A 24,194-nucleotide genomic window follows, 5' to 3' on the forward strand; every position below is an offset into this window, starting at 1 on the left:
ATTTGATGTACAAAATCAACACAGTCAGATCCCTGATTCCTTTTTTACTTACAAGAATCTTTAATTTTATTAAATCCGTAAGTACAACCTAAAAATAATAAAAATAGACCGGCGGTGTAAAGGTCTTTTATAAAGCGAATTACCGTAATATGCTTGTAAACGCCATGTTTACAATTTTTGCTGTTCCCGACACTTATTTGACCGCCCGCTGTAGCAAATTAACTGACTAGGTTTAAAAGGTAACCTCGCAAACCGAGGTTATTTTAATAGACTAGGTATAAAGTTGATTTTTTAAGGATGTTTATTTAAAAAAAAGTTCTTTTACAACTCAAATAAAAGAAAATAAATCGTAACTGTATTATCTCTTTGTCCTCTCGAATATAGGGACTTATGTGTAAAATATTCCACAAAATTCTGTAGTTTATTTAATCTAATTCTCAATATCCACCAGTAAGGATCGTTTCATTTTCATAGGAACAGGATATTTTCAATTTTGAAACGAAAAAATTCGATTCTCATATTAAAATGACTGAATGAGTTTCCGAAAATTTGATATGTCGAAATTTCGCAATGTTTGAGAACCTCCCGACGCACGTCAGTAGTTTACCGTATTATTGAATTAAAAGTTCAAACACATTTCCTAATGTCACTTACGTTACGTTGTACAGTCACCTGCAATAAATGCTACATAACAAAGGCCGCAAAAATATCTGACACGATCTTATTTATAGAGCCATAAGAGCGTGTCAGTTGTCACATATTTTTGCGGCCTTCGAAGAGTAACATAGTATTATTATTGCAGGTGACTGTACACAAACAACTTGACGATTATCTCTTGTCGTTCCCGAGACTTGAAGGAATCAGTCCTGGCGTCCGCAGGCGCCCACTTAATTAACAGTGACGGTATTTTGATTACCTACTTATCATACTAACAGGACTCTGCTCTTAGCCAAAGGAATAAGGTTGTAACGAAGTAAAGGCTTCGTATACAGAGTGGAAATCCACAATGGACAATTAAAAAGTAAACAAAATGTAGCTAAATTCGTTTTTAAGGAAACGCACACACAGAAAGAAATTGGCATAACAGTAACAAAATATTTTGTTACTACTTAAGTACTTACACAATAATTGGGACTTGCGAAATACATAAATAAGTACATCGACCAACAGGTCGGTTTCTAACAACAAAACAACAATATCGGTTTTAAGATTTTGATCTTTTATTTCGTTATTACTTAAGTCCAGTTATTTTTTGAATACTCAATAAGTTCGGCTCATTATATGTTTAGGGTACGTTTTGGAAAAATAATTGAAAGTTGTTTTAATACACTATGTCGGGCTAATGTTAGGCACGTTGCACGCAGAGAAGATGGCCGATGGGGTCGAAAAGTGCTCGAGTGGAGACCACGGACTAGCAAGCGCAGCGTAGGACGTACACCCACAAGATGGACAGAACCTAGTTAAGGTCGCCGGAAGACGCTGGATGCGGGTCGCTTCCAACCGGCACGTATGGAGGTCCAAGGGGGAGGTCTATGTTCAGCAGTGGACGTCTTATGGCTGAGATGATGATGATGAATGTTAGGCAAACTTTTCGGTTTGGGCTGGTAGCGTAAAAAAAAACAACCGATATTAGCTCAACTATTTAAGATTCATTATGTCATATTGTTTATACTGAAACATCCTAAGAGCGGTGATCGAAACAGTTTCTTCTTCTCTTAAAATCTTCTTCTTCTTCTTCCTCGCGTTATCCCGGCATTCTGCCACGGCTCATGGGAGCCTGGGGTCCGCTTGACAACTAATCCCATGATTTGACGTAGGCACTAGTTTTACGAAAGCGACTGCCATCTGACCTTCCAACCCAGAGGGTAAACTAGGCCTTATTGGGATTAGTCCGGTTTCCTCACGATGTTTTCCTTCACCGAAAAGCGACTGGCAAATATCAAATGATATTTCGTACATAAGTTCCGAAAAACTCATTGGTACGAGCCGGGGTTTGAACCCGCGACCTCCAGATTGCAAGTCGCACGCTCTTACCGCTAGGCCACCAGCGCTTTCTTCTTCTCTTAAAATCTTGAAGTTTATTAATGCAAGTTTTCGTTGCTCCAAAATTCAACGTAGTTCCTTAATCATATAAATACCGGCACATTTACCTTGCTTACCCTGTACTTCTTATATTACGTTTAGATATTGGTAGGTCATATCAGTGGTATTACTCCTGGCTTGGGATGTAAAGTTATCCGTCCCGTAACGGGCGTATTAATGATGATTAAAGATCATTTGGTAATTAAAAGGATGTTTTGTATGGATAGTAAATAAGCATTAGTTGAGACTGGAGTGATTTGGGCAAGTGTGTGAGGGGTTCAAATAATCGTATACCTTTAAAAAAAGCAATCCTTGTATATGTATATATTTGCTACATGGGGATTTTAGGGGGCCTAAAATCGATCTAGATGTTATCCCTGCGAAAACGCGCATTTTTGAGTTTTTATATGTTTTCCGAGCGGAGCTCGGTCTCCCAGGTACTGTGAATAAAGTTTGGTTTTCTAGTAAAATATAACAATATTCTCTGTAAAAGACTAGGAATTGGCAAAAAATATTTTAAACCTTGCACATATTTCTAACTTTGTAAACTTAATTTTTTCCACGATAAATGAATGATAGAATTTGCAACAATAATTTTACTGACTACTTGCTTGGATTGTTATGTCACTCAAACCATCTTTATTTAGCCGTTCCACAAACCTTTAATCATAAAACGTAAACATCACACGATTAGACACGACATGAAATTCCTTTAAATTACTATATCTACTTAATACATCTTTAATCTAAACCTTAAATCAATGCTTTAAGAGCTATTTTCGTATACTTATTAGTTGTGACAAGAAATATAACGAAGTCCTGTTGATAGCGTGCCGTATAACATCCTCGACAAATTAGGATAGGCGTCATTTGTCATGGACACGTAAGAGCAGAGTACACATTCAAATTAGTGGGATAATAAGTTTAGATGAGTTATGGACTCGATGTAGTTGAGGAATTTCGAAGGACCCTGTGATTTGGGATCCGTTATAGTTCTAGATAGATTTTTTCCTTTCGAAAAAAATATTTTTGAAAATTTTATCTCATAAAATAAATTTTATGATTATTAAAAGCCTATATTAGTTTTATCTATAGACCTATCATACTCGTACAACATCCTTTACCATAGGGTAGAAGAAAAAAAACATCCCCATTTAACGTGTAGGGGAGGTAGCCTAGAAACATTTGTTTTTAAAGTTTTTATCTTACCACTTTGTCGGGGTGATTGGTTTATATGTACCTAGGTATGTATATCCAAACCAAATTGCAGGTCTCTAGCACTAGCAGTTAGAGCCACTTGCAGCATTCACTAATCCAGGTTTAACCGGTTAGACCTGGAGTTACGATGGTTACTAGTACACTTTGACACTGGGTTAACGGTTAACCCCGGGTTAGTGGGATGGTGCAATTGGCGCTTAGCGAGCTCGGGAAATGACAGAGAGATGAGACAGACAGAGATGGAACTTATAAGGGTTCCTAGTTCACTATGGATTTATAAAAAGTAAAATTTTTAGTCATGTTGTAATCAGTCAAGGAGTAAATTAAGTACCTACCAAAGAAATAGATGCTTCAGGCTATTCCGATTTTAGATTTATTTACGGTTACGGAACCCTAAGTAAGGATAATTTAAAAAAAAGTAAATTAGATTAACCCGTTTGAGGCAATTTGTAACTAACGTCGTTAATTTCATTACCAGGGCTTTGTGGTACCGCTTAAGTTTTATTTCGTCTCTATTTTGTAAAGAAACCGTGAATACGAGTACTTAAGTGTGAACTGTGTAATTAGAATGGTCTGATTTATTTATCTTTTAAATGAGCAACGACGACTGTTAATTGAAAAATGTTACTTTAGTATAGTTTTTTGTATGTAGATCATTATTTTTGTGATAGTTCAAATTTGCTGTATTGCCTATATTTTGCCCAAAGGATCAGCATTGCCATCCAGCGGGGCAATGCGGCCAGCCTTCTGGGCACCCTACCTACGGACCATGACTTAGGGCAAATTTTTTATTTATAAGTTTTAGTGATTTGTTATAAAGTTGTAAAAATGTTATAAAATAAATTAGTCAATTTGCTGTATATATTTTGAGGTTATTTCAGGATACCTGATTGCAAAACGGCACTACTTCCCCAAAAATGATATGATTGTATTCACGAAAGTTACTCGGAATGAAAGCTGAAATAATGATTTAAGGATGACTCACGTTCGACCGGGCCGTCTCCGGGCCGGAGCTTCCGGCGCTTACTTTTCTATGACATGACACCCGACACGTGATGCTTTCCATAGAAAACGATGCGCTAGAAGCTCCGGCCCGGACTCGGCCCGGTTGAACGTGAGTCATCCTTCATGAACACTTAATGTGTTTTACTCTATATAAGATACGCGCGCCTCTTGGTTCTAGTAATTTGATTATGAGTATATGCTGTTTATTGCATTGGTGGGCCTTATGCCTTTTGTAATACACAGTTAGGAGTGTTGCCGTTTGTACTAAATATACTATGCTCTGAAAAAGACAGCTCAGTCTAATAGTGAGTTTAACTTAACAACCATCTGTTTGTTTCAGGCCTAAGTCCACTAATACGACGGTTTCAACGCCCACCGTGCGGGTTTCCAGGCAAACCCGCGGCGCGGACTGCGTCGGGGTCGCGCGGAGATATCACCAGTGCAATATGGCTGTAAGTTTTGACTTTTAACTGAGACTTATAAGACGTTAGTCTCCTGTTAGCTATGACCCTGCAGCATCACCAAGTTTCGATAAAGTGTAACGATTTGTCAGCAAAACTATTAACTTTAGCACCCCTGCATATAGAAATGTGCAGGGGTGCTAAGCTGTCACTACTTTTGCGGTTATAAAATAACTAATCTGAAAGAAAAACGAGGTATGTACAGGAACGTTATCAATTCTAAACCTGGGTGCGTAGCCAGCACGCCAATCGTTTACGCTCCTGTTACTGTCGCACTAATATGGAAGAGTGATAGAGAGACTCAAAGCGTTCATTCGTAAAATGTGCATTTCAATATAAATATAACAATAAATCATTTCCTATGTGATAAAACAATCGATAAAAGGTATAATAAACGCAAAACTCATTCACGGAACATTTCCAGCCACGGCAATAAAAAGGTAATGATTTGTTCGTTGTGGCTCGAAGCCTGATAAGCGCCGACTAAAAGCTCTTGATTACCGACGACGATTGAATTACAAATGTAAATTAGTATTGTTTCGTTTATTAGCTTTTATAAGCTCGAAGCACCTGTAACGTCTATGATTAATTTCGAAATTCGATGGCGATGTACTTAGTATGTCATTTTCATTTATTTGTCTATTCGATTGTAGCAAACCTTTAAAACTTTACCTACTATTTAAAGTTCAAGTTCATCGTAAAAATCATTTTATTTATAATTTGAAATGTCTTAAATATGCAGTAATCTAAATTTCGAATTACGAGTACTTACCTAATGTTGATAAATAATGCAATCAGAAGTCGCGTTATTCGCTTTGATCAGAAGAATAAGGTATTATAGGTAGTAAAAGAAAGACAATGACTTCTACATTATACCACGAATGATATCTATATAACTACTGCTAATAAGCAGTAATAATTAATGTTGATGGCCATAATTTGAAGTATTTTGTTGCAGCCATGTCACACAGGGGTTGCGAGTGCATCAGACATGAGAGCTGAGCAGTGCTCGGCGTATGATCGCCGGCCGTTCCGGGAGCGGTTTTACACCTGGGTCCCTTATATAGACGGTCAGTATTTTTCACTTATTACTTTATTTATATCATTACTATTTATTCGCATTTATCATTCAAAATTGCAAGTACACAGATAGGTAATTATACCAGACTACCTATTACTAAAATTTAAACTACCTACAAAACTAAACTAACATTAAAATAAACAACAATAGAAAAAATATTTATTTTAGGTAGGTACGTCAGAGTTATGGTAATCTTCGCTACCGGTATTGCAAAAGTAAATAAGTTTTTTACTCTTTTTCAAATTATTTAACGTTAATTACATATCCTCACTTCTCACAAGAGCTCAGCAATGAATCTGAATTTTATGTAAGCATAAGCTGCCTCTGTTATTTTAATCATCTCCGGTTATTTACACACATTCGTCCCATGTTATAGATACTAGCGACATCTTGTGACGAGTAGAAAACTCAAGTTACCGTTGTTCAAGGGAAATATCAATCGCTATGATAGCGGTCGAATGTTTTGACTTTTCGTCCGTTTCAAACAGATTCTCATTAATTCGGTTTCTTAATACCTATATACATAGCAAGGGTCTTTCCAGACGCACGATTCCGACACCAATCATCGATACCAATTGTGTTTATGTAAAGTGCCTCTCTAATACTCCGTTTCACTTTTTCGTGACTACAAAATGTCACGTTTTAACATCAAAGTACCAGGGGACCGATTTTTGAAATTCGACCACTCGATTTCGTGTATTTCATTAAATAATATCTCCACTACTAGGCATTTAAATTCTACTAATAGAATTGAAAACGAGTGGTCAATACCACTAGATTCCCAATTTCTATAGCTCGAATTTCAAAAATTAGTATTTCGCGGTTTTCCACCGATTTTCGAGTGACAAAATCGAACGATCGAAATTCAAAAATCAGCCCCCAGGAGGGATAATTTACCATGAATGTTTGGCAACGAATATAATAGAATCGAATAGAATAAAACTTTATTTTATATAATTTAAGTTACAGAATTATGGCCCGCCAAGTGCAAGCATTATTATTTTACATATGTCTTCATTAGGCCTTGTGCATCTTTACAGATGATTTAAGCAGCATCTATGACTTATTAACTAGCGACAGCGTCGCTCGTGGCTATATAACCCGATCCTTGAACGGCACAGTCGCCCACATTTGTGACAAATAAAAGTGCATTGAGGATCCGCATCGAGGCGACCCTCATCGCGCATGTGTTTCATTGCCCGTTTTCGGGCCAAGTCTTGAAACCAGGACCTATCATGGGTTTCGCGACCTCTTAGAAGGCTGTTTCTCCACTCCACGCGGTTTAGAGCTAGGTCTTCCCATGAGTCGCAGTTGATGTTAAACGCAACCATGTCGCGCTTTGCGCAGTCCTTAAAGCGGAGTAATGGGCGTCCGACGTTGCGCTTGCCTACTGCAATTTGGCTCAGCATAGTCTGTCTGGGTAAACGAGCACTGTCCATGCGTTGCACATGCCCTAGCCACTGCAAGCGTCTCTGTTTGAGTAGCGCGGTGATGCTAGGAAGCTGAGCAATCTCCAACACCCTTTCGTTAGTGACCCTATCTTTCCATGTTATGTTTAGTATACTCCGAAGACAGCGCATGTGGAAGGTGTTAAGTCTTCGTTCCTGATTAGCGTACGACGTCCAGGTTTCGGCCCCGTACAAGAGTATGCTCAAGACACAAGTTTGGTATACAGTCATCTTGGTCTTTGTCGTAAGGTGTTTGTTATTCCATACTCTTGTACGTAGCCTGCCGAACGTCGTGGCCGCCTTGCCGATGCGAACATTGACCTCCGCATCGAGAGAGAGGTTGCTCGACACGGTCGACCCTAAGTAGCAGAACTTATCGACTACCTCTAAGGGTACACTTTCTAGCGAGATGGAGGGCTGGAAAGAGTAACCTTGCGCTAGAATTACAGTCTTCTTCGTATTTATCGACATAGAGAATAGGGTACAAGCGTAAGCAAATTTGTCCAGCAGAACTTGGAGCTCTTGGGGAGTTTCGGCTACGAAAGCTGCGTCGTCGGCAAAGAGCATACTGTCAATAAATAAATCCTCGCGATTGCGTCGAGACTTCAGAAGCTTGACATTAAACAGATTTCCGTCGGCTCTTGTATGTAGGTGAATTCCCTGCTGCGTGTTACCAAAGGCAACCTTTAGCAACAGAGAAAAGAATATGCCGAATAACGTTGGTGCTAAAACACAGCCCTGCCGAACCCCTCTTTGCATCACAAACGAGTCGGACTGTTGACCATTAAAGACAACGGAACCTTTCATGCCATCGTGAAAGGATTTAACAAGACTCAACAGCTTTGGGGGACATCCTATTTTCTCTAGAGCCACATACAGTCCCTCTCTGCTGACCGTGTCGAAGGCCTTGTTTAGGTCGACGAATGCGATCATCAGAGGAGTGTTCTGTTCGCGGCACTTCTCTTGAAGTTGCCGGAGAGTAAAAATCATGTCCGTAGTTGAACGCTGGGAACGGAAGCCACACTGCGCCTCGGGATACACGCGTTCGGCAAGTTTTTGCAATTTAGTAAGGACTACTCTTGCAAAAAGTTTGCCGACGATGCTTAGTAGGGAGATACCCCGGTAGCAGTTACAGTCGCCGCGGTCACCTTTCCCTTTGTATAAGGTCACGATATTTGCGTCGCGCATATCCTGTGGCAAAACCTCCTTTTCCCAGCATTTCCCTAGGAAGTTATGAAGCAGTGGCAATGTGCACTCGAGTTTTAGGATCTCGGTGAGAACACCATCTATCCCAGGACTCTTGCCTGACTTAAGCCTCAATGTGGCCTCACGAAGATCCCCGACCGTGGGTAAATTGTCGAGCTCAGTCAGAACAGGAAGATTTGGAATTAAATCCACAGCTACGGGACTGATTTCAACTGGTCGAGAATAAAGCTCAGTGTAGTGCTCAACCCATCGATTGAGTTGGCGACTATTATCACTGATAACAGTGCCATCAATCTCTTTAAGAGGGGCCGTCTTCTTTTGTACAGGGCCTAAGGCAGTCTTAATCCCAGCATAAACACCACGGAAGTTTCCTACGGCTGCGCAGTCTTGAATACTTTTGCACAGTTCTGTCCAGTAGGCATTAGCGAGCTGGCGACAGGTTCGCTGAAGTGATGATTTGGCTGAGCAAAACGCAGCACGAGTAACATCATTGGGATTAAGACGAAATTGAAGTGCAGTCAGACGTTTCGCGTCAATTAAAGGCTGGAGTGATTGTAAATTATCGGAAAACCAGTCCGGTACATTTTTCTTGGATAATCCAAAAACCTCACTAGCTCTTTTAGTGAGGATGTCTTTAATGGAATCCCATTCCACTTCAACAGGTGTATCAACATCCCATGCCGCTACCTCCTCTTTTACCAATGAACTAAAAGTATCTACTAGTTCAGGGTCTTTGGTCTTAGAGATATCTATTTTTTTCCTCCCGGGGGTCTTAGACGAGTGAATTTTCTTAGCGGATAAGTTAACTTTGCAGACAACAAGGGAATGGTCAGTGTCGCATTGTGCACTATGAAAGGACCTTGTATGGATAACTTCTTTAAGATTCCTCTTATTGGTCAGGATCAAGTCTAATTGGTGCCAGTGACCGGATCGGGGATGCTTCCAAGAGACTTTACGCGCCGCTTTACCTTTAAAATAAGTATTGGTAACACACAGGAGGTAGCTTGAACAGAATTCCAGCAGTCTTTGACCATTTTCGTTCTGTTTTCCCACTCCGTGATTACCGAGGCATGTAGGCCAAGCGGTGTTATCATGCCCAACGCGGGCATTAAAGTCACCTAGAATGTAGAGTCGATCCCCTACCGGCACACTGCGCACGACAGAGCTCAGCTCATCATAAAAGGCATCTTTAGACTCTGTCGTTGAGGTAAGTGTCGGGGCATAGGCGGAAATACATATGTCTTAGATATCAAAAAAATCTTGTAAAGTAAATGGAGCTCAGTTTAGACATGAACTGGCTCACGCGAAAGCTATATATACATTTAAATGACAGGGATACGAGGTGGGGCCATTCGCTTGGAGAGTGGTTTTCCTCCTTCGTGTCTACACACATAGTCTATTTCACCAGTACGCAGACCAGGCAACATAGGATTATGGTGGTTCGGCTTATCATATCTGTCCCCGGGTTGCGTAAGACCCGGAATTTGCTGATCTTTTAACTTACGGAGCATACTGACGACACGGTGCCTTAAAAAGGGCAAAAAATAATCATTAAATTTTTGATTGGCAATTACTTAAAACACACTAAAATAGTTTAATTAACTGAAAATAGGTTAACTAGTAACTATAGTGTCTTATGAGGCATGAGCTTGGCTCTCTAAATATAGGATTTTGTTGGTAGCGTAGTGATGATAATTCAAAATTTTGTTTTTGCTAAAGGCCAGCTTCTATTTAAGTGCATGCCGTTGTGAAAAATATTAATTGTAGATGGTTTGCTGAGGGTCGCGACCACATCAGGTCGTTATTTTGTGCACCAAGGCTCTCCATTCTACACGATTTGCCGCCTTCCTGATAATAGGCGCCTGTGTAGATCCATGGTAGGCCTTCTTTACTGTGTCCACTCAGTGGATTGGTGGATGTCCACTATTATCCCGTCCAGGGCCGTCTTAAACTATGCTGGGGCCCTTAAGCACATAAGAATTCGGGGCCCTTTTGGAAAGTAACTAAAGAAAGCAAATTAAACTAACATTTTTCAAATATGATCTTCTACTTATTAGGGGCAATTAAATATACTTTAATTTCAACATCAACATTTATTCAGCAAATAGGCCACAAGGGCACTTTTACACGTCAACATTGAATTTACATAAAATCAAAAATAATAACATCAACAATTTTATAAAATAAAACTATCAATTCAATCTAACGTATTACAATTACTGTTACTGTCTGTACCCTGATAATGGGGGAAAGACGGTACAGACTCCGTCTTCCATCCACCATGCCAACCATGGTAGATGGTTTTACAGTTGACGTCAAAGATGTGTTTACACTTTTACACCTTACGCCTATACTTACACCCGTACAAGTCAACATTATGTGTCAAAACGCTTACATTTTACTTCTTGTTATCAGGCGATTCTCCATGCACCCTGAACTGCAGACCTCTTGGAAAGCATTTCTACGCTTCACTGGCCTTGGTGGCGGATGGAACTCCCTGCACCAGGCCTGGTCTCCGAGCCATTTGTATCCAGGGGTCTTGTAAGGTAAGAGTGAAGTAAATAATTAAATAAATAACTTTTATGGCTTTTATATTGGTGTTCATACACAGTATACAGATGTTCTTATCGAATAATATTTCACAATATGGCACCCTGTAAGGGTATAGCAATTTTATCTAACACATCATCATCATCATATCAGCCAGAGGACGTCCACTGCTGGACATAGGCCTCCCCCAAAGAGTGCCATAATGACCGGTCTTGCGCCACCCGCATCCAGCGGACTCCTGGGACCTTTACCAGGTGGTCGCCACTCGAGAACTTTTCCGCCCCAATGGCCATCGGTTCTACGGGCAATCTATCACTAACATAAAACAATTACCTATAACATACAATTTACAGAATACACAAAAATAGTTTATAGATCAACCACACGACAATGTTTCTGTCCTGTTTTCATGAAACTGTTTGCCTGCTGATTCATCAATAGAAAGTTTAAAAATTAAAATTTCACGACTTATGCAAATAACTTTAACAAAAAGTTTATTAGGATGATAGAGGCACAGAAGTGAATCTTCCTCAGGAGACATCAATTAAGGTATTAAATTAATGTATCCACATGTATTTTAATTCCGTTTTGGTCCCGTTTAATTATAATGAGAAATAAAGTACCTACCAAAATCGTGACCATGTTAATTATACACTAAAATATTGATCATAAAAGTACTGAGTCCGCATGGTAACATCTTCGCCAATAATTTGTGTTCGATTGTGGCCTATTATTCGTTGCAATAAAACGTCATGAATAGGCGATTGACTAAATTCACAGAGTAGTGCGAGCAGAAGATTGTTCACTCACTAATAGAACGCCGCTTGAGATTGTACTGTGCCCGAGAAACGTAATGAAGCCCCGGGAATATGGCTCCATTTTGAGAAGTGGATATCTTTCATATCATGGGACTGCTTACATAATAATTGCTTTGAAAGTCCAAAAATATGTGCCCCTCTCCTGTAACTTTTAAGTTGGGTGTGGTATCTACATAATGAAAACCAGTAAAAAAACAAGTTAATATACTTTAACGAAAATTGTATTGAACATGATCGTTTGAGCCATTAATGCGGTGCCTACCTTTATCCAAAAAAATCTGTTTTTTTATTAAAAGGACTTCAGTGTCGCGAAGGTACGCCTTTCTGTTTGGTATGGCTTTTTTATATCGTATGAAGGTCCTTCCATTATGCTTGCCTTGGCACGCACTTGGCTTATTTTTAAAGTACACATTGTATAATACACGGTTATTTAAAAAAATCTTTCAAACGAATACCTATTATCAATAACATTGATAAATTAATAACTCCAAAGTTCTTACATTTCAAAATCTGAACTGATTTTATTCTTACATAAGCCATGGCTTTTTTTCATTAAAAGCTATCTGTTATAAGCTGTGCAAAGGTTATAAGTCTGTGCTATAAAATGCCCCGTTGCAATGTATCGGCAAGGACATGTTCGCCGTTATCGTAAATTTATTGAAACTATTGTTCTGCCGATAGATTCATTTCGCCTCGGAATGCGATCCGCGTCCCGGCCCTGTATTCCCGTAACTTACGTGCGCGCAACCGAATCAATCTCTCTGTGGACAAATCTAACGTGAACTCCAGCTGTATCCCACTCTTGCAACTACTGCAAGTAGGTCAAGAAATGAATGCTCAAAAAACGTTGTAGAGGGAAATGCTAGGAACACAATTTTTGACTCCGTAACTTTGTTTGGACTAGTTAGGAGGTGAACATATCAAAAGTCCCCGGCTGTAGCCCCGCTGCTGGGGGGTAGAGGGGGGTAAGAAGGTCGAATTTTTCGGTTTTTCATTGATATCTTGGAAACTTTGCGTCTTAGCGACATGACTACTAAGACAAACCGAAAGCTGATAAAATTAGTTACAAGTTTTATCCTGTCAAGTTTTTCGATATCATGAATAGTTTTTGAGATACCCGCTCTTGAGAGTTTATTTAGGGATTTTAATTTTATCTTGATATCCACGTCAGTGAAGCTGTTAGGCCATGTTTGGTATCATTTTCGTATAAATCGGGGGTGCTGAATTCATTTATGGTATCACATTGACACCATTCCGAAGTAAAACCAAAATTTAAAAATAAATATTTTTTTAATTCCCTATTCACGCTTAAACCGCTGAACCAATTTCGTTGAAATATGGTATAGAAATAGTTTAAATCTCGACACACGACATAGGATAGTTTTTATAACCAAAAGCATCTTTTGAGGGTGTGAAAAGTGGGGTGGAAGTTTGTATGGGGAGTCAATAACCGCTGAACCGGTTTAGATGAAATTTAGGACGGAATACATCTGTGATTTAGATGAAAGTGATACCAAACATGACTTCAAACCTTACCTTGAGCAGTATTAACCTCAGGAATTCAGTTTCGTTGACGAAGTTGAATTCCCCCCATACTCCATTTCACAACTTTAAAGGATGATTATTGAGATAAAAAGTATCTTATGTCCTGTCTTGGGACTCGAAATATCTGTATACCAAATTTCAATTAAATCGGTTGAGCGGTTTAAGCGTGAAGAGGAATTAAAAAAAAAGGTATTTGTTTAAAGTTTATATGTTTTTTCTTAGGAATGGTGTCAATGTGATACCAAAACTGAATTCAGCACCCCCGATTTATACGAAAATGATACCAAACACGGTCTAGCAGCGTCACTAATGTAGATATCAAGATAAAATTGAAAGCCCTAAATAAACTTTCAAGAGCGGATATCTCAAAAACTATTCAATATATCGAAAAACTTGACTGAATAAAACTTGTAACAAATTTTATCAGCTTTTGGTTTGTCTTAGTAGTCATGTCGCTAAGACGCAAAATTTCCAAGATATAAGTGAAAAACCGAAAAATGAGACCTTCTTTCCCCCCTCTACCCCCCAGCACCGGGGCTACGGCCGGGGACTTTTGATATGTTCACCTCCTGACTAGTCCAAACAAAGTTACGTAGTCAAAAATTGTGTTCCTAGCATTTCCCTCTATAACTTCTTATTGCTTGGCCTAAAGTAGGACCACCTTGAGTAGGTTTTATACTGGTCTTTACCTATGTAAACTTTTGATTCACTCATGTTCTGTAAGCGTTTGTAACGTGTCTCGCTTTGTTCCCCGTTGTCGTCAGATGTCATTTGACACCTTTGGTTTGATACTACATGTTTCTCGTGGTTCATAGTTGTCAAAAAACTGGTTTAGGACAACAGTGGAACTGCCCCACATATCGTTATATTTATATGTTGCAACCTATGTTTAGTAGGCGATAAATAATTAATAAATGCGTACAAAATACACATAAAAATTGTTTATTTTCTTTTATATTTCTCTCAGAGTAATCAAATTCCTTAGCAATCATTTATTACATGTGTTATTCTTCTTCTTCCTTGCGTTATCCCGGCATTTTGCCACGGCTCATGGGAGCCTGGAGTCCGATTGACAACTAATCCCATGATTTGAGGTAGCCACTTGTTTTTACATGTGTTATTGTCGGTATCAATTTAAGGAACACTAGGTTTGTGTTTACGACGTTGATGTATTAAAAAAATAAATTAGGTCATAAGAACTGAAAAAATAATTTCTTGCTAACAAAAGTTTATTTAAAAAAAAATATTGCGATAACAGTGCGTGATCTAGAATTATTTTCCAATAGCTTTCCTAGAATGCAATAAAAACAAACAAATAAAAAAGGTTGAGTATTTACTACACAAAAATAAAATAAAACCAAACCAAACTACGTTACTCCAGCACGCGCAAAACTAGCTTTCTCTACCAACTGACCTTACAGCATATAACGGTAAGATGTGTATTTTGTTCACAACAAAATCACAGTCACGATAATCTATAAAAGGGTGCCAATAAAATACTATTAACACGCATTGCAGTCACTAAGTGGTAGGTAAATGCGCGCTGGCGCCGCTCGTGCCTGTGCAAGCCTTATATGACTTTTATACGACCAATAAGCTATTGTAATGGTCGGTTCTTAGCATTTGTTTCGTGTAATTCATGCATGTAAGGTTAGCTTTGTTATAAATGTTTTTGGTTGCATAGTGACACAGTTGAGGTCGCAGGGAACCGTTAGATTGGGGACAGTGCACGATCGTTGTTGTGTGTTGTGGATATTCTTGGGGAAGCCTATGTCCAATTGAATTATGCGATCGACAACACAAACGCAATTCTTCCTATTCGCGATTCCCATACAATATAGATTCCACACAACTGCAGTTTACTACATTCGTGATTCCACACAGTTGGTTTTTTTACGCAATCGAGATTCTTCCTATTCGCGATTCTACACAATATTTTTTCGACGCAATCAGAGTTTACTACATTCGTGATTCCATACAAGCGTTATTTTAACGCAATCGGAATCCTTCCTATTCGCGATTCTACACAATATTTTTTCAACGCAACCGCAGTTTACTACATTCGTAATTGCACTCAGTTGTTATTTTTACACAATAATACCTATAGCGTTTCATCTTAATAAATTCATATTTTTTTCTCGGCCGCAATCAAAAGGCGCTGGTAGGTGGGTAGATAGTCTAGCGGTGGGATCGGGCGACTTTCAACCCGGAGTCACGGGTTCAAACCCCCGGCTCGTACCGTAATGAGTTTTTAGGTACGTATTGTAAGGATACTGTGTGGTTTATATAGATTTATAGTACTTATAATACATTTTTATAGATTAAATAAGTTAAGTGACTATACTTTAAAAAGTATTTGTAATGATCAATCACGTGAATGGTCACGTGATCGATCCCTCCATCTTGAATATTGAACGATCATTCGTGGTCATTCGTGGGGTGACGTTCGACAATGACGGTCGATCAATATTAAAAATGGTAAGGTGTTTGAATTGTGAGCAGGTCAGTTCGTTTTTTTGCGAGAACCCGAGATAACAATTATAGTATGTGTCTTAGTGTGGTTAGTCAAGCTCAGAGAGGTTATATTCATTGTGCCAAATAAATGTATTTTGATTACACGTACCGTTGTTTTACTAAAATGATTAGACCCTTATATCTCAGAAGTGAGGATAGGCGAGTATTTTTACAAATCACTCGTTTATCCCGCCTACATAAGTTAATTAATCGGCCTTGGCACAATGAATACAATAATGACACATAACAATTAAATGATAATTATTGTTTTTGTTGACCACTTATTTTGAATATTTTTTTTTTTTTAGTGTGAGGATCGTGTTCACATTTAATAATGATAGCTTGATACAACTAGGGATGTAAACGAAATAATAAAATAATGTAATTTAATAACATCATAAGAGTCGTTCTGACTTCGTGATCTCAAATTTGTTTAATGTGAGAAATATACTACGAAACGAGTGCATACATACGTTAACTTATGCTTGTCTGAGCTGTTTTGACAAAAATAAAAACAACAGTTACAAGTTTTACACTACAAAGGTAACTATAATTTCCAATACCTAAGTTTGAGTGTTGCTTTCTGTTAAATACCTATTTACTTTATTACCTATACGATGAATTTCAATTGCGACGGTCAGATTTAATAATGTTTTGATTGGTTCGCAACTAAGTGTTAATTGTTATCTTAGTGTAGGTACTTGTAAATATATATTATATTTTCACGATTTGCCTAAAACTAGATGCGTGATGATGTGCTAATAAGGTAATGCAATACAACTTCCCGTTTTCGTTTTTCTTTTATTCTTCTAATTACATTAAGTTTGAGTTTGCTCGTGTTACATTCATGTGAACAAGTCTAAGGGTCCGATTCGGATTTTGAAATAGACATTTATTAGATATCTTTTAGACATCACCAAGATACAATAACGATATGTCTAAGATCTAACCTGTCAAAATTGACATTTGCGCAATTCTGGAGATACTCTTGAACGATTTCCACAGGATATGACTTAGAGATCCAATTCACATCTAATATATATCTTACTCTATCTAACGTAAGTGACATTGGTTGCCCGAATTGCACTGCAAAAGAGAAATAGTTGATATCTAAACTATAATGTATCTAGAATGGATCGAGTACGTGTTGTCGTCTCTTGTGAATATCTTGAAGTTCGAATAGGGCAGTATATGTTGTTTATTCAAATAATGACCAAATTACTAGTATAAAGAAACTAAACGATTTGGTAAATGAAGAAATAAATCCTTAAATACTTCGTAAATCATATGGTTAATGAAATTTTAATGTAACCATGATGATGGTGTTTTTTGATTTAAAATCATTTGTTTTATAAAATAAATAATGAAACCGTTTAGACGCGCCCTGCGACGTTACTTCAGGGTGCTGAAAAACACTGATAATTGATGAAAATTTAGAATTTTTGATACAGTGTAGATAATTATTAGAATCTGCCTGAAATATGTCTGGTTGATGTAAATAACTGAAATTCGTAAAAGTTTCAATTCTTTTACATTACGTAGAGCCTCATTCAAAACGACCTGAAACGATATTTCAGCCAGCTGAAAGCGACTGAAACTTGTGTACATTTCAAATGTTTTGATATTGTGTAGAGCTTCATTAGAAATGACCTGAAATGATATTTCAGGCTGCTGAAAGCGACTGAAACTTGTGAAAATTTCAAATGTTTTGATATTGAGTAGAGCTTCATTAGAAACGACCTGAAACGATATTTCAGGCTACTGAAAGCAGCTGAAACATGTTATAATTTCAAATCTTTTGATATTGTGTAGAGCCTCATTAGAACCGAACTGTAAAGATATTTTAGGCCCCTGAAAACTCCCTGAACTTAGTGAAATTTAATAAATTGTCAGGGATGATAATATTCCGGGTTGTTAGAACCTGTTGGAAATGCTAATATTACGGGGTTAAATCGTGTAAGAACGTTAATAATAAAAACTTAACTGATCAAGATAATTTGTCAGCTGTTAGAGCTCTTTTAAAATAACAACGTGTAACTATTCTAATCATATTTAACCATATAGTGAAAAGTGACGCTACAACATTCGAAATGTTTGTAAGGACGGTTAAAATTGGAATGAGCGGCAATAATTAACCGCACAAATATAATTTTGGCTTATCATTAAACAGGAACTTTCATTTTATTTTAATAGTTTAGAGCCAATAAATTTATATTAGTCTCAAATATAACCATGATAATTATTTAAAAAAAAATGGCAGCAAAATCGATCCAACAAAAATAATATATAGGGAACTTGGAGTGATAGGTTGGCGTCTAAAATGATAACTAAAATATTGTAAAGCGATATACTTATAGTCGAAATCCCTAATCATAAAACACCTAACGTCCATTGTACCATTAGGTCTTTCAATTTTTAATTACTTACTTCAATAGTTACCACTGTATTCTGCCGGAATCAGAAAATAGGTGCGACGACGAGCGAAGCGAGGAGGAGCATGTTAGGTTGACTGTGTATCCAGTGTAAAGGTAGTAACCAAACAAAATATTTCTAACGAACTTCATTCTTGAATTAATAGATAGCCCTTTTCTTTTCTTTTTTAAATGTGCTACACAAAATGGTCTCCAGTTGCCAAATAAATATTTGATACCTGCCTAAAAGTAAACTAAAAGCTGTAACAGCATTAAAATACAACTCATATTAATATATTTTAAGGCCCCCTTTTGTCGCCAATGTATTAAATTTAGTACCCATTTCTATTTTTTTTAACTACCCATATTCGATTCATTAGATGAGCGGTTAAATACGTGCCTAAAAGTCCCAGTGATGGACGTAATCATAATCATAATCGTTTATTGCAGCCATGGTATTACAAAATGTTCTTATGTAGTCAGTACGTACATGGACAGTAAATGACGATAAGGTCAGCGATGGTGGGTGCAGAGGGATTCAAAGCACAGATCTTAATGTCACAGAAGTGGACGTCAACGAATGTAAGATTCGGGTACGTCCAACGCGTAAATCATTTGCCATGCCAAGTGGGAGAGCGGAAGGGAGCCTGAAAGTAGGCAAAGCCGCAAACACTTGCTGCATGATGAAGAATATGATCGCGATTTCACACGCACGTCCAACGCGTAAATCATTTGCCATGCCAAGTGGGAGAGCGGAAGGGAGCCTGAAAGTAGGCAAAGCCGCAAACACTTGCTGCATGATGAAGAATATGATCGCGATTTCACACGCACGAGGAATCTGTTAGAAATTACCACGGTGCTGGACCGTCGAGCCACATTCCGCGCAGTAGAAGCACGTCACCATATGTGGACCCACGAGCCCGACGGATATTGCGGAGGTCGCGGAATTCCTCTTATGAAGACAATGAGTATAATTATAAGCATCCACGACATCATGTGAGTCCCAAGACGGTATGGACGCATGGAGAGAAAGAGGCGCTATATTTATAATACAGTTCCGATAATGACTATCGCATAAAAGTTTATATATACTTTAACTCTCCAAGCGTCGATCGTGTCAAAGATTTTCCCAAACATAGTCTTAATTAACGGCGTGATAGCATAAGTAAACTAGGTATCCGAATCTGGTGAGAATGTTATAATTAAATTTCTAGACACCATAAAATATATGAAAGGCAATTTATCTTCTGAATTCTCGTTAGATAATGTTCTTTCCGAGTTCGGTCCTATATAGAAAAAAAAAATCAAATCATTCTTATATGGCTTACAAAGTAGAGGAGCGCTGAGATTTACGGGTGGACAGAGAAAGACATTATACATATTACGCTTCCGAAACTTACAGGCCCTGCTAAATCTTCGTACCGAGGTCTCAGCACTGTCCTCTACACGTGGTCGGAGTAGAAAAATAAACTTGTAGAATCATTCCCATGTTGTGATGATTACACAGAACTTTTAACAACTATGCTCTCCAAGAAAGCTCAATATCCATTCACTTGAGCACTATTACTATGACAAAGTTAATTTACTAAACAGATGTAGTATTCAGGGTTGGAAAGCTGTTGTTGACTGCTTGTTTGATGGTATAGATGACCGTGCTGTACACGTAGGTGCCCAAGCTGCCGGCTTTCGTGAACCTGAAGAGGTTCATAAGTATTTAGAAACAGTTAAGGTGGGGTTTAACAGAGAAATAGGTGAGAAATCTGATAAGCAGGGACAAGATAGGAAATAGTTAGATGACCATACTATAAAACCACGGAAGAAAGAATGAGCGCGCCGCGCTCTTATAAAACAATCTGAGTAATCCTCTTATAAAATTGTTTGTCATAATTGTAAAAAAAAAAGACAGCGGACCTGCGGCAAGCTAGGTCATCTTCCAGTGTTCTGTAGCAGTAGAGAAGCAATTCCAAATATAACTATTATCAATATCCTGATAATAAAAAAAAGTAATAATTACCAGAGCTCGGATAGGGTGAGCTATTTGCCTTATAATTTGACATGTCTTATGTCATATATAAGGCAAATAGCTCACCCTATCCGAGCTCTGATAATTACATAGAAATCTTTTGTGTCCTGTCAGTATGGGTATTGGGTAGAGCGTTAACTCTAAATAGAAAACCGGCGCGAAATAAATTAAATTTAACTTATGACACTAGCAACCTGCCTGTAAAGGTAGGTGTAACTGGCCGCGTAAAGCAATAATTAGGTAAGATTAAAGTTAACGTGACTGTACAGGAATAAAAGAAGAAGTTGATGTAATGATAGTAGAAGATCACGTTACAAGATATCCGTTCTGCTAGACGCTGCTAATAAGACTGATGACAAGTTAACAAAAAAAAAACACACGTAACAATAGCTCCTCCTGAAATTATACATGTACAGGTGATTCCGGGTAATAAGTGCAGCGGCAGTTTGTGTATAGATGGGTCACTAAAGAGTTAGAAGCTCAATTAAGACAAGCCAAGATAAGATGAGGTAAAATTTATTTCATTGAAAACTATTTAAAAAAAATTGTAACGATCTTAATACGCTTGAATAGTACTCAAACACTGTAGATAGACAAACATGGTTAAAAAAAAAGTTAACATAAAAATCAAATCTTGCAAGCTAAAAATTGTAACTGGCTGTTTAATATATTTTATATCAATACCTAAACCAAGTAACTCGATACTTGTATCTTAGGTATCTCGTGTTAGTAGGTTAATGTAGTGCAAGTTCATTCATGCTCATTGAGAAAAAACAATAAAGATAACCTATAAGGGGAATAGGATCTTTATTGAAGAAATTATAATTATTATAATTAAATTAAGATTGAATACAAGGAAATTATGGATACTGTTGCTGAAATTTTACTTCAAAAAAAAGTGACGAAGACCCTTTTAAGCCAGTCTCGTATACTTTAGCCGAAAACTACACCAGATAAGCAACGTTCGCATTCATTTGAACTAGAGACCCTCACGGTGATTATCTCCTTGTTATAAATGACAGCTTTACTAAATTCGTTAACATCAAGTCTGTTCGAAATATAAAGACAACGGTGAAGGTCTTCCGCGACCACATGAGCTATTTTGGAGCACCCGTTAGATTAATCACAGACCTAGTCAGCGTTAGGAAAGAAATGCCGATTGGTGGTAAATCAAAATTGGGTAGCAAATACCAGGGACCGTATAGGATTATTAGATGCCTTCCGAACGATTAGATATTTTCGACTACTTAGCAGTCGAAGATACACCACTAACACGGAAAAGGGCAACCATCGTTATGAAAACATAATTGCGATAAATAAATTTAAATCTTGGTTGTATTTGATAACAAGCATGGTAAGTAAGTAGTTCTGAATTTGGCAGTGTCGACACCGAAAGTCCAAATGGGTCTGAGTAATCATCATGGCTACTTCGCATGGCTGTTAGTCTATGATCTAGAATATAGTTAATTTAGATAAATTGTTAATTTTTAGTTAATATTGTACTATCGTAAGTTTGAATCTTTAATTAGGTGTACTGTACTAATAGAAATCCTAAAATGTCCTAACTATGTTGTTAGATTATTTTATGTTTAAATAAGTGCTATTGATTAGGCTTTATTAGATATGAGCGCCGCGCCGGCGCGCCGCCGCCGCCGACAAAATTTTCGCGCCGCCGCCGCCGACGCTGCGCTATCGGCGTGGCATCGGCGTGACCTTGATTAGATACTACTACTTTCAGAATCAGATAATGTATATTTTATCTAGTTTAGATCTTTAACGGCGCCAGTCTGAATAGCTTATAGACATTCAAAAGGTATTTCAGGTCCATATAATTCAAAAATATCGATGGTAAATTCAAACTTTTCTGTTTGGTAACCGCGCTACTAGTGTTAGGACAACGAAATGACTAATTTGGCCAGCTGGCTAGCTCATCCGTCATTCACCGCTAATTTAACCATTGCAAGCATGGTTGAATGTCTTTAAAAGGTGTAAAAGCACTTAATATCTGAAATTAACCCCCGTTAATTTCGGATATTAAGTGCTTTCACGCCCAAAGATGGCCGTTGACTTCGCACGGTAGGCGTTGGCATCGGAAACGGAATCGGGTCTCATTTAAGCTTGGCCATTGTACAAATTTCAAGCTTTGCTCTCTTGATGCCCAATCTTTGGCTTCGCATCGCTCGCATAGAAGTAAGCCACTATCTGAACCTCCAAGTTTTCGGCCCTGTTTGGAGCCTAACTTTCGGCCTCGTTTTTAAAATGCTTGGTCATTGGTTCTTCTCCGATCTTAGCTCCACTGCAGCACGGCCTTTGGCCTCGCACAAATGCACCTGCAGGAAAGTTCCAGGTCTTTAACACTATGGCCTCGGTCTTTATCTGCCTTCGGACTTGCTTACACTGGACCAATAGTTCAATTCCAAGCTCTGCTCTCTTGCAGCTTGGCCTTCGGCCTCGCACAGAAGCGCGCCTTAGTCGGCGCTCCGCGCATTCGGCCGTCAATCAAGCTCACACTTGGCGTTCGATCGTAAGCTGTAAGCTTACCTGCAACTCAGCATCTGGCCTCGCATGGGAAGGCGTCGGAATAAGGTCTTCGGTGTTAGGTGGAGCTTGGCCTTGGGTCTCACTTTTTGACATAAATCGGTTTGTTGGGTCGATATTGGTTAATGACGGAGCTTGATTTTCATCACTTCGGCTGTTTGGACTGTCGACCAGGCGTTTCCCTGATACAGTCAATCCGCTACTTCTTACTTAGCACAAAAGTTAGGGCCACGCAACGATCTTCCGGCCAGGGCCTCGCCAAGATTAAGGCCGCCTCTGATGCTGCGCGATATCGTTTTATTCAATAAATTTTGCTTGAAATTGAAAAATGCACTTATATTATATCTTTCTTACAGCAAAAACATATATTTTCGGTAAAATTTTGGTTTGAATTCTTTTTTCATTAATCAAAGGTGTTTCAAGGCCACGCCGCCGATTCGCCGCCGCCGCCGACCGATTTTGACCGGCGCGCCGCCGCCGGCTAAATGCCTATCGGCGCTCATATCTAGGCTTTATTGACGTTGTTCAATAAGTTAATTAAAAATAATTAAATGAATGATAGTAAATAAAGTGATCATATAAATTCGTATAGCTTAGTTAAAATATACTTTAATTAGTAATATACTGTTATAAAACCAGTAAATCTAACATTTAACCGAATGGTAATTGTAGATGAGCAAAGGGACTTGCTCTAGCAGGATGGCCGAGCTGTAAGGATACTGTGTGGTTTATATAGATTTTTAGTACTTATAATACATTTTTATAGATTAAATAAGTTAAGTGACTATACTTTAAAAAGTATTTGTAATGATCAATCACGTGAATGGTCACGTGATCGATCCCTCCATCTTGAATATTGAACGATCATTCGTGGTCATTCGTGGGGTGACGTTCGACAATGACGGTCGATCAATATTAAAAATGGTAAGGTGTTTGAATTGTGAGCAGGTCAGTTCGTTTTTTTGCGAGAACCCGAGATAACAATTATAGTATGTGTCTTAGTGTGGTTAGTCAAGCTCAGAGAGGTTATATTCATTGTGCCAAATAAATGTATTTTGATTACACGTACCGTTGTTTTAATAAAATGATTAGACCCTTATAGTATATATGATTTTTTGATCATTACCAGGTGATTCCGGGTTGAAAGTCGCCCGCTCCCACCGCTAGACTACCTACCCACCTACCAGCGCCTCTTGATTGCGGCCGAGTTAAAAATATGAATTTATTAAGATAAAACGCTATAGGTATTATTGTGTAAAAATAACAACTGAGTGCAATTACGAATGTAGTAAAC

General features: G+C 38.2%; 1 protein-coding gene across 2 annotated transcripts in view; it reads left to right on the plus strand.

Annotated features, from left to right (window-relative positions):
- The window catches only part of LOC134671999 (thrombospondin type-1 domain-containing protein 4-like), a 101,465-nt gene that overhangs the window by 45,681 nt on the left and 31,590 nt on the right, over window positions 1-24,194 (plus strand). For both annotated transcript variants that reach the window (XM_063529897.1, XM_063529896.1), the window contains 3 exons: window positions 4,646-4,757; window positions 5,725-5,836; window positions 10,917-11,047. In XM_063529897.1, the coding sequence (XP_063385967.1) occupies window positions 4,646-4,757; window positions 5,725-5,836; window positions 10,917-11,047 (355 nt within the window). The remainder of the gene's footprint in view (window positions 1-4,645; window positions 4,758-5,724; window positions 5,837-10,916; window positions 11,048-24,194) is intronic.

Source organism: Cydia fagiglandana, chromosome 16, assembly GCF_963556715.1.
Source record: "Cydia fagiglandana chromosome 16, ilCydFagi1.1, whole genome shotgun sequence".
NCBI classification, from domain to species: domain Eukaryota; kingdom Metazoa; phylum Arthropoda; class Insecta; order Lepidoptera; family Tortricidae; genus Cydia; species Cydia fagiglandana.